The 15,945-nt window shown below is 38.3% G+C and overlaps 1 protein-coding gene across 5 annotated transcripts in view; it reads left to right on the top strand.

The window, feature by feature from the left end:
- The window catches only part of MAEA (macrophage erythroblast attacher, E3 ubiquitin ligase), a 54,325-nt gene that overhangs the window by 1,001 nt on the left and 37,379 nt on the right, over nt 1-15,945 (top strand). Inside the window, exon 2 of one of the 5 annotated variants that reach the window (XM_037386955.1) lies at nt 1,468-1,517. The exons of the other annotated variants lie outside the window; for them this stretch is intronic. Coding sequence (XP_037242852.1) covers nt 1,503-1,517 — 15 coding nt within the window. The 5' untranslated portion in view covers nt 1,468-1,502. The remainder of the gene's footprint in view (nt 1-1,467; nt 1,518-15,945) is intronic. 5 annotated transcript variants of the gene reach the window in all.

Raw genomic sequence — 15,945 nt, 5'->3', positions numbered from 1 at the left:
CCAAGGTGGAGATAAGCTTAAGATATAAAAAAGGGACAAACGTACTGGAAAAGGCTGGAGGCCTGCAGGGGCGAGTAAGCAAAATACTTACGGTTTGGTAAAAGCACGGAGTGGCGGTGAAGGTTCTGGGTCTAGCTGAAGGGTGGTAGTTTCCCAAGACTGCATAGTTGCTCTTAGGCTTTAACTAGGTATTGTAAAGCAAATGAAGGACTGGGTGCTGAGCGTTAAGGTCGTCGCCTCTGAGAACTGTTGAACTGGAAGGATGATGCTCATAGGAATCAATGGAAACCTTTGTTTGAAGTCTTGCGTTGTGTATTTACAGTAGGTCTGCCACATACATGGCGATAACTGTGGAAGGGAGCTGAGAGAAAAGAATCGTTATCGCAAAATACTGATTTAAACATCTCTCCTGTCAGTGTGTCAACATTTTTTCATCTGTAGAAGATGTTTATGCAAAGTAAACTTTGTGCTGAGATCATGCTGCGCTTTCACACACCAAGTACTGTATGCTCTTTGCAGTGTTTGTTTTGCAGGCCGCATAGCCATGTTCTTATGCGTGTCCTCCACTCTCCTAGCTTCATCCTACTTAGGTCCAGGAAGCAGAAGGATGAGGTGCTGATTTCCATTTTACATATGAGGGCTTCTTTCTGCTATCCTGAACCATTTTAAAGCTGACAGCATCAGGCATAAATTTTAAGATAGCTGTAAAAAGTGCTCTAGCACTTTCCACAGCCAGAACAATGTGAAGGCATTTAAAGTTAAGAAGATGATTTTTAGACTGCATTTTAGATGTATTCCAGTTGTTATCACAGCTTAGGTTGTTACTTTTCTGAAAAATTACTGGCAGTGAGGATCAGTGCGTTTTTGTTTTGCTGCTTATGTCTTAAGATGGATTGTCAAGGTGCCAACCATTTAAAAGGTAGAGAATATTTTGGACTAATTCTTTTATTTCCACAAACATTCTTTTTCCCTGAAAAACCTTAACAAAAATATACATAAGAGAATGGAATGTTGTTTGTAAAGCTGAGAAGCTAAATAGTAAGAGGGTGAGACACCCTTGCACTGAAACTCTTTAATTTCCTAGCAAAGATGATGTTTATTGATTCTTCCCAGCACCTGTTAAACTTCTGGATTGTTCTGTAATCTTTTAATAGCATTTTTCATTGTTGAAAAAACCTGCCAGAACAGTGCTCAAATCTTTTGAATGTATCCTCTTAAATGTCCTTAACTGTGAGTCATAGCTCAGAACTTTTTAGTGGTGCAAGTGAAAAAGCAGCTGGGAGAAGTGAACACTAAAGCTAAAGTCTACTGAAGTAAGTTGATAGGAAATCCAGTTTTGTTCCTTAGGAGGCAGATGCCTACAAGTTTCTGTGGGACTGAACCTCTGTGAATTTTTATTTCCAGTTTATTCAAACACTGTGTGAAATGAATGCATATTATTTTTTTAAATTTTGTTCACCCACACAGTAGCTCAGACATTTCTCTTGGAGCTCTGAACACTGATGGCTTTCCCTCATGTGAGTAAAATATAAAAGATTGTAGACTCATATTTATGTCCTTCCTGTTTCCTCCCTCTAGCTTCCTCATGCCAACATCACTAGATAATAGTTGTGTAATAGCTCTGCATTACAGTATGTTCCAACAGTGCCTTTCATGTGAAAGAGTGCTTAAAACTGCAAAGGGAAATCCCTTTTCCATAGCTAAATTGTGGTTGCTGCAGGAGTGGAAGTGCTTCAGCTGTTCTTCAACAGTTCAGCTCAGGGGAAGTAAATAGACTTATTCAGCTAAATCTAGGGAAGCTGGTTAGGTGTACAAAATAATACTTGAATATTCCCCCTACTCTGGTCCCTCCTTAAGGACAAGAAGGTTGCCAGCTATTCTTTCGACAAAGTGCTGTGGAATCTTTTTTGTGTTTTGTTTTTTTTAAAAAAAAAAAAACAACCTACTGATAGAGATTTATAGTAGTCTCATCTGAACATGTAACATGAAAGTTGTCAGTTTAAAAACAAATGAATGCAAACATTGTTGCCATAGTTCTTTGCTGAAACACTAATAAACAAGTGGTGACAGGGAGCTGGATAATTCATCTCTATCTTTAGAAGTGTGAATAATTAAATTGAACTAGCAAACTGATTGGAGTAAGACTCCAGAAGTGGAAGATGGAAGACCTGAAAGCAGGGATCATCGCTTGTCAAAATATTCTTTTCTTGGCTGTTCATTGTCAAACAGTTTAGGGTTAGCTGGACTGCAGCTGCCTCAAAAAAAATAGCTGATGAAAAGGAGAACTGTAGAAACACAGAATACTTGAGCACTTTCTCAGAGCTGCTGTTTGGCTTTTTTGTTGGCAGCTGTGGCAGGGGAAAATACTGGCAGCAGATTTAATAAGATACTCATTTTTCATGGAAATACCATGTTTACCTGATAAAAAGGAGAACAGATAGGAGAGTGGGATTATATGGAGTGTAGATTGTTTCTATCCTGAGTCTACAGAATCACAGAATAGCTGAGGTTCGAAAGAACCTCTGGAGGCAGTCTAGTCCCATATCCTCCCCTCAAAGCAGGGTCAACTAGAGCAGGTTGCTCGGGGCCACGTCCAGGCAGTTATTGATTATCTCCAAGATGGAGACTCCAGCCTCTCTAGGCAAATCTATTCCAGTGTTTGACTGCCTTATGGTATTTAAAAAAAACATCTTTTTCTAGATGGAATTTTCTGTATTTCACTTTCTGCCCATTTCCTGTTGTCCTTTTACTGCGCACTGCTGAGCGTAGTCTGGTTCCCATCTTTTTTACTCCACCCATCAGGTGTTTATATACATTGATAAGACTTCCCCTGAGCCTCCTCTTCATAAGGTTGAACAGTCTCATCTCTCAGCCTCTCTTCATATGTCAGATGCTCCAGTTTGTTAGTCATCTCTGTGGCCTTTGGCCATACTCACTCCACTATGTCCGTGTTTCTCTTGTACTGAAAGCCTAGAACTGGGCACAGCACTTTGGGTAAGTCTAACTCATGCGGAGTAGAGGGGAAGGATTACCTTCCCTGACCTACTGGCAATGTTTTTCCTAACACAGCCCAGTGTGATCTTGGCCACCTTTGCTGCAAGGGTGTGTTGCTGTCTCTCATGGGCAACTTGTCCACCAGGACCCCTCCCCACTTTTGTTCTGCAAAGCTGCTTTCCAGGCTGTTGCTGTCCAGCATGTACTGGTGGCTGTTCTTTCCCAAGTGTAAGACTTGGCATTTCCCTTTGTTGAACTTCATGAGTTTCTTGTCTGCCCATTTCTCCAGCATGCTGAGGTCTCTAATGGTGACACAACAATCTGGCATATTAACAACTCCTTCCAGTATCATTGCAGACTTTGGAGATGCACTCTGACCAGTGATCTGTATCACTAATGAAGAGGTCAAACAGTTCAGATTAATTTCTTTTCCCAGTGAAGCAGAAAAAGTGCAAGATTAATTTTCTTGTGTAATTGGTTGCACTACTTGATTTGTTTCCCTCCTGATAATAAGCTTCACTGTAAGTTGTTGTTCTTGAACATAGCTTTGTACCTTTGATATCATGAGCCACAGAGTGCTTTTAATGAAACTTTGAACATATAGCAGCAAAAATTGCTCAGTGAAAGTGGTTCAGGAAGATTTTGAGGAGGGGAGAGACAGAACCTATAACACCTAATGCACTATCAGTACATCAGTGTACAAAAAACAAGGGCACTTCTAGATCCTTACTTGATTTATAAAGTGCTTTTTAAGCAGAAGGTTGTCACGATAAGCTAAACATGGATATTGGTAACAATCAGCTCTGTACTAACTCAGTATGAACACTTGGATCTCACACTAAATCAGTTTTTGAACTGGGTGCTCTGACTCACTGGATGTCCATACTGAGCATGTGTGTTGCTGAATAATGCACTTCCTGTTTCGACACATCATGTGTGCATGTCAGCAAACAAGCGTGACATCTTTTGTACTGCTGCTGTTCTTCTGCACTGGACTCTACAGGCTGCTGTGTTTTACATAAAATCTGATACTCTGACACTTTAGGAGAAGTTTGACATTGGAAAGCAGCTGAAGTAGGAGTTGGCTCCTGTGGGAATTGGTTTCTTTTCCACTGCTGCCCAGTCACTATAGGACACATTCTAAAGTGATTAATGAAAGAAGAAGACCTATTAAAAGGCAGTAAGTAACAGTGTGGCCATGAGTTAGAGATGCTGCTTGATTATTAGTGCTCCATTGTCCCTGCAGGAAAATACTTCAAGAAAAATGCTCTCACGCATTTTACAGAAGACCTCCTGTTAGTGTCTTGGTATCTTCAAAATGAATACTTATCTGATGTTGTGATTCACAGTTGCAGCATACTTGCTTTTTAGTGTTTTCACACAACAGTGCCCTGTGATCTTCTGAGTTTGGTTTGTGTATGTTTTTTGGTATAGAAATGAGATGTCTGTATGGTAGCTAATATGTTGGGGTCTTTGACTGTTGACATAAAGCATGAGTATCTGAAATCTTTGATTCTTTACGTAGTGAATGTTTTTCAAGAGCTGGGAAACAGGGGTAAAGATGAGCTTCAAACATTTGCTAGGTAGCATGATAGGAAAATGTTTCACGAGTTAGTGTGGTAAGAGTGGAGGTCTTACTGGATGTTACAGATCACCCGCTGTCAGTTTTTCTTCTCTAAACTTCTTCCCATGGTCTTTCAGTTCAATAGTTCTTATATTAATCGGCATAATAGTATACCTTTTGGGCCCACAGATTTAGGAAAGAACTGGTTGGCAGATTGGTATTTGCTATAAGGGCATGCTGGCAAAATCCATCAGTCCTTGTAAACTTAAGAAACTGCTTTCATCGTACCTGTGGTCTCCAAGAGCTTACAGCCTGGAGATTTGCTAACCCAGAATGTGGAATATGCTATACTACTTGATTACTTACAATACCTTAACAAAATATTACTTGATTTGAAAAATCAACAGGGTATCTTCATTTTGGTAGCCAGTAATTTAGCTGCTTCACAACCTACTTTGGTTTCATCTTAGCTTTTTTTTTTTGTGCTCTGTGCATTACTTTGAGTTGTAAACTAGTGGGAACTAAAGTAAAACAGATAATATAGTGAGTAGAATTTCAGTCATTCATGTATTTTATATAGGTCTGCTGAATTAATAATCCTTAATTAATTTGTCTTGGGAGAAGTGCTGTCACTTCAGCTGGAATAAGTTATTTTGGGAGTAATCTGATTGGAAGTGGAATCTCTAGCCTAAAGTCTCTAGCCAGTATTTTGGTGTCTAAATTGTGCAAACACACAGGAGGATGATGACCTCTTTCATTTAAAGAGGTGATGCTGTGATTAAAATGAACAAATATTTGGAGAAGAAGGATCAAAAGAAATGAAGGGACTCACTCAGGACACAAACCTGCTGTGTGACCTTAGCTTAGCAACTTGACTGCTGCTTTGGTCAGGGAGAAATGCTAAGGTGTTTGTTAATACTCAGATATTTCTACCAAAAGGAGAAAAGTGAAGAAATCTCATTTGAGACATGAGTCCAAGATGGCAGCTATAAACAAGTGCATTGAAAATAAGTGGTCTCTGATGTCCCTAGTGTGGCTCTAGACAGGACTCTAAAATGGCTGTCAATTTGCTTATGTAAGGATGCAAGACAGTTTTATGTAACTGTAAAATGGCTTTGTAAACTACTTTATTTTGTTGTTGGAAGCCTTGTTCAGAGGTTCATAATGTATTCAGCAGTAAGTTCCTAGCAGTTTGTGTAAAAGGATAATATTTTGAAGAATTGTAATTGCTTCTGTTGAGTAAGTATGCATGTGGCAGATGGATAGTCCAAGAATTCTTAGTGCTAATTTGCTCCTGTATAACTAGCAGCTTTGAACGTTATAATGCTATTTTCTTTCTAGACACAGCTGATCTAGAATATGCAGTACTGTCTTCCTGAGTTGTAAAACTGACCTGTTTTTAACTAAGGAAAGCTACTGGGCTTTGTGTCAGATTTTTTAAAAAAAAAAAAACACACAATAGTCTCAAGGGCTTTGATTTTTTTTTTTAAATCCAGTTGATCTGCCACTGCATTTAGGCTTACGAAATTATTTTGTCTGTTTTGATCTGTATCTCTTCAAGACTGCTTACACCTAATTAAACCTAAATCTATCCATTATTTTAAGGCTCTCATTCCTGAAATATGCTACTTCCTGTTTCTTAACTTTCTTTTCCTTTTCTGATTTTGCCTAGAACAAGCAAAAATATTACTATTTCAAGGGATTGATAGGAGCTACACATCAGAAGAATTCATTCTTCTTTATATATATAATTTACATTTTGGATGATTTTAGTAACAAATAATGATGCTGACTCAGTTCTGAAATAATCCAAGAGTTAAAGGAAGAAATTAAATATATAAAAATACAGAATTTCAGTAATTCTGCATGGAAATGCTTAATCTGTGGTTTGAGGGAAAACTTGCACTAGTTTATTGTACCCTGCCTCATTTTTCAAATGGTGTCCTGTGTAATAAATGTCCTCTACTTTTCTGTTTTGTGGAAGGTGAGTGTGGTGATCTAAGTTTGTGTCAAGGAAACAATTTAAAGCCTAAAGGTGTTTATTGCTGGGTTTACCTTTTCTCTTAAAACATTATTAAAACTATTTAGGAAATCTTAGTCTGTCTTCCTTATTCCCATACCTCCTTTTTCCTCTTTCATAGAGTAGAGCTAAGTTGTCTTTGGTTCTATTTTTTTGAAAGGCAGTTTCATCACTGCACTTCTCACTTTCTTTTCCCTATCCATTTGTGGCTAGGCTTAATTTCATATAAGGGCACAACATACGGCATTTGAAAAAAATTATTTGTACCTCAGTCTCCAACTGAATTATCCCAGAGACCTGTAAATTCATACAAATCTCAGTGCTTTTCAGGTCTTCTAAGCTAACTCAGTTGAGGAGAGGAAGTACATCATTTTTCTGACCCTTGAAAGGAGAACATAGTTCTGTAATGGTTTCCTCCACCTAATCTGGTAGGACTCTTACTATTTTTCTTGAAACTTTTTTTTCTTCCCACTAGTTATCTGACCTCATGTATGCAAAAAGATTCTTTAAAATCCATTTCAAATTCCTTCCTGCCCATGATCCAGTTAATTTGGAAAGACGTAAAAAATGTATAGGTATTTGTGTTTAAAAAAAATAATAATTCACGCTTTATGTGGCAAGGAATTCCTTTCAGCTGGGAAACTGTAAAGTTAAAGAAGGATGATTCCCATTGACAGTAATGAAGTCAGGATACATAGTTAAAACTTCCCTGCCTATGAGTTGGTACTGCTGTCAGGTTAGACCTTGCTAACTGCTTTCTCCCAAACACAGGAGGAAAACAGATGTTCTTTTACAGAACTGCAAACCTATGTAAAAGATGCTTTTTTCTGTTCTCTATATTGTTTTCTGTGAAAATGAGTTTTTAGAAAATAAACCTTAGAAAATTCCTGTGAACAGGAGTCTGGGGAGTGGTCTTACTTTCACCACCAAAGAATTTTTCCTTCAAGCATGATGACTTTGAAGTATCGCTTTTGCTCTATAATTTCCAACAACCAAATGATAGCTATGCAAACTGGTTTTTGCTTTCTCTTTCTTTCTGCTTCATCTGAACTAGTTTGCTCTATGCAGTCACTGTGGGGTAGAAAGTCTTTTTGATTGATGTTGTGGTCTGACTGTTTAGGGTTTAGTTTCTTTTTTTTATTATTTGGAACTCTTTAGGCTTGAATCTGCATAAGTGCAGAAGGAAATCTAGCTGATACAGGATGTGACCAGGTCAGTTTGAGACCTGGTGTGCTAAAGGTCTAGTGTAAGGTTAAAGACATGTGGGAGAATAAAGGCTTACATTTTTCACAGAACTTTAATTATGAAAGAAACATGTGCAATTCAGTCATTCAGAAATTTTGGTATTACGGTGTACCAGTTAGAAAACATGTGGGCAGCATCAAGATAGTCTTCAAAGTTTCACACAGTAGCCATTACATTTTGGCCTAACGTTGTACACCTCTGAAGGAGCAGAAATGCAGTATGTAACAGTTCTTATAAATAAACTCATTTGGCTTAAGGAAGATCAATCTTTGGTGTACAGTTCTCCCCTTTATTCTCTGGAAGTTCTCTGATAAATGCTGAAGTAGTCTGAGGATTTTTTTGGGATGACTGTAGAAGAAAGAGTAAGTAGAAGGCTTTGTTTCAGTGCTTCTACTTTGGTAAAATTTTAGTGAGATTCTTAATACCTGTAATTGATTCTTCCCTTTCAACCAATGGTTTATTGATGCAGAAATACTATTCTGACTAATCAAGAATGGAATAATGTGCATCAGTTAATGTGACTTTAAAAAATGAAAGTCGTGCCATGCAAAGATATGGACTTCTATGTTAAAAAAAAAAGACATGGTACGGTGGTGGGTTTGGTTGATTGTTTGTATTACTATGTGATTTTTTTAAGATATCCCTTATCAGGAGCTTTTGAAAGAAAAAAGACAGAAGTCCTTATGCAGATAGGAAACTGTGCAAGATAAGAAACCAACATCAAGATGTAGTAACCAGCCTGTATAATGGAAGAGTCCTAGTATTGGCGTTCTGCTGGTGTCTCTGCCAGTACTGCTGATATTCAGCTGTTGGAACAGCATGGAAGAGAGCGAGTGCTGAGATGATCCGGTTTCATTGATGATACTGAAATAGTCAAGGTATTACAGATACAACCCAAGTGTGAAGCATCGGAGAAGAATGAGAGACCGAATGGGTATTAAAATAGGTGAAATTCAATATAGATAAGTGTAATGTGATACAGTTCTTGGGTACGGTGGAAAGAAAAAACAATCCCAGTCTTATACACATAACACCTGAGTCGGAAATGATTATCATTGCTCAGTGGGATCTTGGGGAGTGAATGTTTTCTGGGAATGATCAGGTTAATGTTGACAAACCTAGGACAAAACAGTTGGGAAAGGGGAGAATGGAGAACCTCATTACATAGCAATGGAAAGTCATGGTTTCTTCTTCCCACAAGTAATATGAGTTACTCTCATTTTGTCCCTTCCTTCATCCTGAAAAAGTATGTAGTAGAACTGGAAAATGTCTACAGAAGGGCAAGAGTGATTAGAGCTACAGAATGGCTGTCTTCAAAGAATGCTTTAGAAGGAGCCTCTTCAATCTCAAGAGACATAGGAGAGAGTGTATGTTGCCTTTTTTTTTTTCCAAAACAAGAACAAAAAGGGTTTTGAATTAGGCTAGCAGTTGACAAGTCAAAACCAAGGAGTATTTCCTCACAGAGGGCATGAGACTGTGAAATGTAATATATATTACAATAACTAGCAGAGTTCATGGATGAGAAACACCCTGTTACGTTTCTACAGTAAAACTCCCACCTCTGGTTCAGGAAGCCCAAAGAGACTGTTTGGGATTATAACTTTATGTTCTGGCATTTTTTCAATTGCCATATGCTTTCTAGATATTTTCAGAGAGAGGATAGTGATAGAGGAGAGGCTTTTGGTCTTACTGGTATGGCCATTCGTACCTTCATGTGGAGATGAATTTGGTGTCTATAGTAGCACTGGGGATCTATTATCCAGTCTCTTTCTAGATGAATTCATAAAAGGACCTCTGCAGACGGTGTAGTTCAGGCTTCTCCTTCAATCTGGACTAACTTCAGAGCTAGTTTTAGTTGCTCAGGGTCCTGCCTAGTTCTGAAACTTTCCAACGGTGGAGATTGCCCCACCTTTTTCAGCTGCTGTTGCAGGGCTTATCAACTATACTGCCTAAAATATTTTTTTCCTTGTGTCCAGCTGGAATGTTACTTGGTAACTGTCAACTCTACCTCCTTCCTTTTTTGCTCTAACTCTGAGAAAGTGGCTAGCTCTTATCTGTGACTGTCACCTTTAGGTAGTAGAAGACTTCTATCAGATTGTGCTGCTTCCAACTCCCCACAGCCTTCTCTTCTGCAAGCAAAACAAGCCTGCCCTTCTCAGCCTCTTAGGATTTTGTATCCTCCAACCAGTGAACCACTGTGGTGGCAGCCTTCTGTACTCTTTCCAGTTTGTCAACATCTTTTCTTTGGCAGGGGCAGGGAAGTAACCTGAAAACCAGACTCAGTATTCCAGATGAGCTTGCGTGAGTGCTGAGCATGAAGAACAATCACAACTCTCAACCCAATGCCTTTAATCTTCCTAATGCAGCCTGGTCTGTGGTTAACTTTCATTGCCACAAGAGCGTGTTGATTCACATCCAACCTGCTGTCCCTCAGAACCTCTACATCTATTTCTGTAGAAGTGGTCCTAGCCAGTTTTTCCACAGCCTGTGCTAATGGATGAGGTGGGTTTGTGCCAGGTGCAGGGCTCTGGTTTTTGCCTTGATTGCTAATCACAAAGTTCTTGGTGTGTTTCTCCAGCTTGTCATTTCTTGTGAATGGCAGCTTTGCCGCCCAGCATTATCAAGCACTCCACCAATTTATTGTCCTCTGAGCTTTCTGATTGTGTTCTGTTCCATAGTGCAGATGGTTGAAGATACGTATGTTGGAGCTGGTAATGTTCCTCAGGAGTCAAGCAGAGCCTGTAATTGGCCACCCCGTAGCTTTTGAACCACTGACCATTATTCTTTGAGCCTGGCTGTCCAGTCAGTCCCTAACCTGTGTTGTATTACAGCCACTCAGTCACCATCCATGAAAGACTGCCAGTGTATGCTGGTCACTCAGAGGGAGTGGTTTCATCACTGAAAGCAGTGTTGTCAATGGTGAATCTGGGCTGGCTGTTCCCAGTTACCTTTATGAACTTGGAAATTGCTTCTAGATGAATCTTTCTTTTAATAACTTTTCAAAGCTCTGAGATAAGGCAGATCAGCCTGTAGTTCCCATGATCTTCCAGGTTTTCTTTTTGGAAGAGGCAAGGAACTTGCCTGTTTCAGTCATTGAGAACTTCCATTGTTCACTGACATTTCTGAGATAGCAGCTTGACAGTGTCATTGGTGAGCGAGCGAGCTCCCATCTGGTCCCATGTACTTGTATATTTTCAGCTTGCTTTAGACTTCCTGTGCAAATAGTACCTCTCTTCCCAGACTCAGTTGTTCATACACGTTCAGGAAGGCTTAGGAGAAGACCTTAACGGTAAAGACGAAGCTGGCATTTAGAACTAAGACTTTCTCTTGTCCTTTGTTGCTGTGTCACAAACTCAATTTTGTAGATGCTTTTCTTCATCTTCCTGCCTATAAAGTCCTTCTTCATCTTCACTGCTCATCTGCCTATAAAGTCCTTGTAATTACAGTTGCTTATTAGTTTGAACTCTAGTTGAATAAAGTGGGTGTATTATGTTGGCCATGATGGTAACAAGTGCTGGATTTCTAGCTGAGACTCAGAATGCTTTTTCTCCATCATGGCTGGAAAACTGTAACACCTCTGCAATGATGATCTAGCCACAATTCATATTTCATTTGTTATTTCTTACTTTCTCCCAAGCAGAGCACCCTTCGGCAGCATACGTCTTCACTTTGTTTGAAAACCCTAGGTTCTTAATGAGTGACTGTGTCTGTCACTGAAGCTGAGTGTGTGACTTGCCACATTCTTGAGATGCCATCAAGGTGCTAAAACCAGTGTAAGAAGTCCAGTCTGTTGTTTGATTCCCACCAGCATAAATACTGTTGAGGTAGCGGAGCTTTTTAAGCTATAATTAACTTCTGTGAGGGGAAAATGATTTGCATTCTGTTCTCCCTTTCTGTATTGTTAAAGGCTATAGATGGTATGTTCTCATGGCATGTTTTTTAAAGACAATTTTCTGTGTCTGTAAAAGAAAGAAAAAGCCTGGGCTGAGGTAAGAGTACTTGTCAGCAGTCTGTTTCTATATATTTGATTTATGAGTGGAGTACTAAGTGTGTGCATGTAGATAAATCTTGAAAATGTTAGGAAAAATAAAGAATTTTATTAAAATGTTGATATTGAATGTAAAAACAAAAGTAGATACGCATTGTAGGATGCAGTAGAGGGTTCGCTGTTTAACTTGATACTACTTCAATGTCTTTATTCTTTTACAGACTGATAACACTTCAGAAGTAATACAGTTTGCTAACAATCAGGATACAATATAGGCAAGCATTTATTATTTGCTGGTTTTTTTCTAGATTTGGTATGTATTCAGAAAAATGAAAAGTATATCAATAAATCAATGCCTTATTGAAAAACTTAATTTGATGGAAATATTTAGTACTATCATTATTAAATTCACTATTTAAGGGTGTTTCAAGTTAAATTTGATGTGGTTTATTAAAATAAATATTACCTACAGTTGCACAATTTGAACAGTTTTAGCCATTTCATGATTTTAGAACTAGTCAGACTTCTCGTGATACCTTATTTACATTCATGCGATGGAAGAGGACGGTGTTTGGTTTTGAAGGGCAGATAGTTAACGTCACAGTTGAGTTCCTAAGTGTAAGCTTAAAAAGTGCCTCTGACATTCTTAGCTCTGCTGTTCTCCACTCAAGTGAATAAACAAGGTAAAGCTCTCATGGCAGTCCTTCCTCCTTTTCCACCAGGTCAAGCTTTTAGACCCAGAAGGATCCTCTCATAAGTCTTACGTCCAGACCTAGAGGTTGTTGGAGCATGTTCTGGGACAGTACATCAGTTTTCTGGCTTTGTAAAACCAGAGCAAAGTAACTTCTGAAATGAAGAAAATATGTGGACTGGGCTATTCAGTTGTCTCTACCTCTCTGTTAGCACTTAGCACCTGGAAATGGTTATGCTCCATTTGTTTGCCTGGAGGCTTCTGCAGACTTTCCTTCACAGTAGCAAAATTTTGATCTTGGAAAAACTTGCATTACTGTAATTTTACTTCTTGTGTTAGGCTGTTCTAGCTTAAGTCAAATTCCTTTTCTTTAGGTTTGTTTGAGGTGCTTTAGTACATGCTTAGGTTGAATAATGTGTCTGCAGCTGTGGAAGTTGAACAAAAGAAGCAGAATCTATTTAGTGACACTGGATTTAAATGTGCTGCCCACTAATATTTTACATTTCTCCTTTGTGTATCCTCTTGTATGTTGATGGTGTGAGCCAACTGAAGTGTTGTTTTCCAAGCTCTGAGTAGGACAAGTTGGTATTGTGCTTTTACAGAACACATTCTGGTTGGTTCTTGCTGCTTTATTTCAATTGTTTTCTATGTTTAGTAGTGGTTATCCTTTTTTTCATTAAGGTAACACTTCCCTAGGCTGACTTCTATAGGTCACTCTTGTCCTTAAAGAATAACTGTGTAATCTGGTCTTGGTCACAGAATGGTACTGGCAGTAAAAATTGACAGTCTCTGATAGGCTTGTGGCAGCTAATAATATGTATAAATATTGCAGCTGCCTTTTGGTCCAAAAAGTTTGGTATTCACTGTTTTATAACTAGAATTACATTTTCCAGAGCATTGTTTTGTTATGTTCTCCTTCCATTTACTTTCATTATTGGATTGAAAAAAAACAACTTATTGATACAGTGTCTGTAACTTTTGAAGAGTTCTGCAGTAAAGCAAACCAGTGCTAGGAAACAGTCTCTTTTGAGCATAGGAGCTCTACTAATAACAAAAGAATGAGCAGATCAGGATGCAGAGTCTAGATAAGATACTTGCTCAGTAAGGAGCATGGCAATTGCAATTTCTACATTTTGGCATTTGTAGAATCCAGTAAAGTAAGGTGTAAAAGCTGTACCTGGGTAGAGTTTACAAATATTCTCTAAAAATTGCTGGTTCTATAGTAAGAAACAAGCAAATTATGGGGAAAAAAACCCAAACAAACAAACAAAAAAAAAAAACCAAAAGGAAGAAACCTAACAAAACAAAAAAGCCACCCCAAACCTGTTAAAGACTATTTGCAGAGTTTCGGTTGTGCAAATAACTTCATTTGTCTTTAAAGTTATTTCCCTTGTTATGGTACACTCAAATTATGTTTACTGATGTATTTATTTGCATTTACTTTCAGAGCATATAGTGAAACATTTCAAGTCATAGCCTCTTCAACACAAGATATTCAAATTTTTGGGGGGGTAGGAAAAAAAGATAAGATTCAAAAACTTGTTGCACCTAGTCACATTATAAATTACATACCATGATGCCAGCTGAAGTGGAAAGTCCAATTGTTCTAAATGTCATATGAACACAGACTATGCCAGAAATTTGCACGCTTAAGAGACAGGGCAAGGGAAATGGGAACTCTTATTGCTTTTGTGTGCAGATAAGAAACAAAGGAAAAGGGATATTAAAGCTGATTTTTTTTTTCAAACTGACTAGATGTGTGTCAAGTTCAACTGACTGCTCAAAATTTAACGAAAACACTTTGTAGTCAAACAGATACTTAGATGAGTAGTAGCTTCTAAAAATTGATTGATGTAGCTTTTCAGTGTCCTGTAGAAAGCTGATTAGCAAAGTACTTGCACAAATTCAGTAGATGCAAGTAACTGAAGGAAGCCTGTTTTTCAATGAATAGTTAAAAAAATGCAGGGGGCAAAAGAAGTTGTCTTAATGCTGCCTGGCATCAAGTCTTAGTCAGAAACAAGTTTCCATGCTCAAAAGCATGAGATCTCAAAATAATGGCCCTCCAAAACACCTCTCTGTGGAGCTTTAAAACATTTAATCGCTTTTTGTGGAAATGGAGAAGGGAAATAAGAGCTAAAGATGGAAAAAAAGATTTTTACATAGACAATTAAGTAGGCATTGAAGGCTATTAATTGTGATGGTTTATGTAGTTTGAGTTTTGGAGGGGGTGATGCTGAGATTTTTAGGGGAATATGTATAAGGAAAACAGTTGTTTTAGCTTGATACTTCTGTGGTAAAGGCTTGTTCCATCATTTGCTTAGGTCTTGGTTTGAGATCATTAAGTAGATCAGTTTTTCTGAGAAGAGAAGCTCTTTGATGTCTTACCAGGAGTATCCTTCTACTACAAATAAGAACAACCTGTTGTGGGTTACACAAAGTCTTGGAAAGCAAGTGCTTTGGCTCATCATACTTACTCTGAACCTAAACTGTTTCTCAGTGCATCTCTTGTTGTGAACTGCAACAGTTATGCAGTCACTTCTCTCCTGATAAAAGTCAAAAGGAGAGTGGGTGCTGGGGGTGCTTCCTTGTGTGCAGATGATTAGAAGGAAGAAAATGGAAGCAAAGTTGATATAATTGATTAGAAGTGATACACTTGAAAGATTTGTAATTAAACATATGTGATATGTACCAAACAGAACACTGATTTGCGTTTCTGATTGCTAGCTAAATTATGCCTTTGATTAATGGAAAAGCAGTCAAGATTATCATAACTACTTGAAAGAACTTGTCATGGAGTTTTTCAAGATGAAAAGATATGGATGGATGAAGTGTACAGTACTGGAATCTTTTTAGTTTTAAAATTCCTGTTTCCATGAAGGAATAGAACTTCCAGTCTAAATTGCTTATGCTGTCACTGTAGTGGAAGCAATATGGTGAGAGTAGCTTAACAATAACTAAGTTTTCCCAAAGTCATTCAGTACCCTAAAATTTGACCAGGCTGTGGACTACTCATGTATGTCCTTAATGGCAGTCAGTAGCAGTGTTGATATGGCTGCCCCATAAAGTTGTGGGACAAGTAGGATAGGAGACCTCCAAGACTCATTAGCCTCTAAGCTAAGGAATGGAGCGGTACAGGAATTTAACAAACTTAGTCATACAGTGTAGGCTTTCTTTCACTAAAAAAAAAACCAAACTTACATGGAGTTTCTCTTGGCATTTGTTATAGTCCTACTGGAATTAGTAGTAAAAAGTGGTCCTTCCTGGGCAGAAGTAGGCAGGAGACTTATTGGATTTCCTGAATAATCACTGGTGCACTAAACAGAAAATTCCCAGTAGGTAATATGCATTATACGTGCTTTCTCAAAGGTGACTTTCTCTTCTTTCATGAACTCCTGAAGGAAAGAAATGTAAAGTTAAGCTGTATTCTGAAGGGCAGTATCTTA

Source organism: Falco rusticolus, chromosome 1, assembly GCF_015220075.1.
Source record: "Falco rusticolus isolate bFalRus1 chromosome 1, bFalRus1.pri, whole genome shotgun sequence".
Taxonomy (NCBI): domain Eukaryota; kingdom Metazoa; phylum Chordata; class Aves; order Falconiformes; family Falconidae; genus Falco; species Falco rusticolus.
This window is presented reverse-complemented; position numbering and strand designations above follow the sequence as displayed.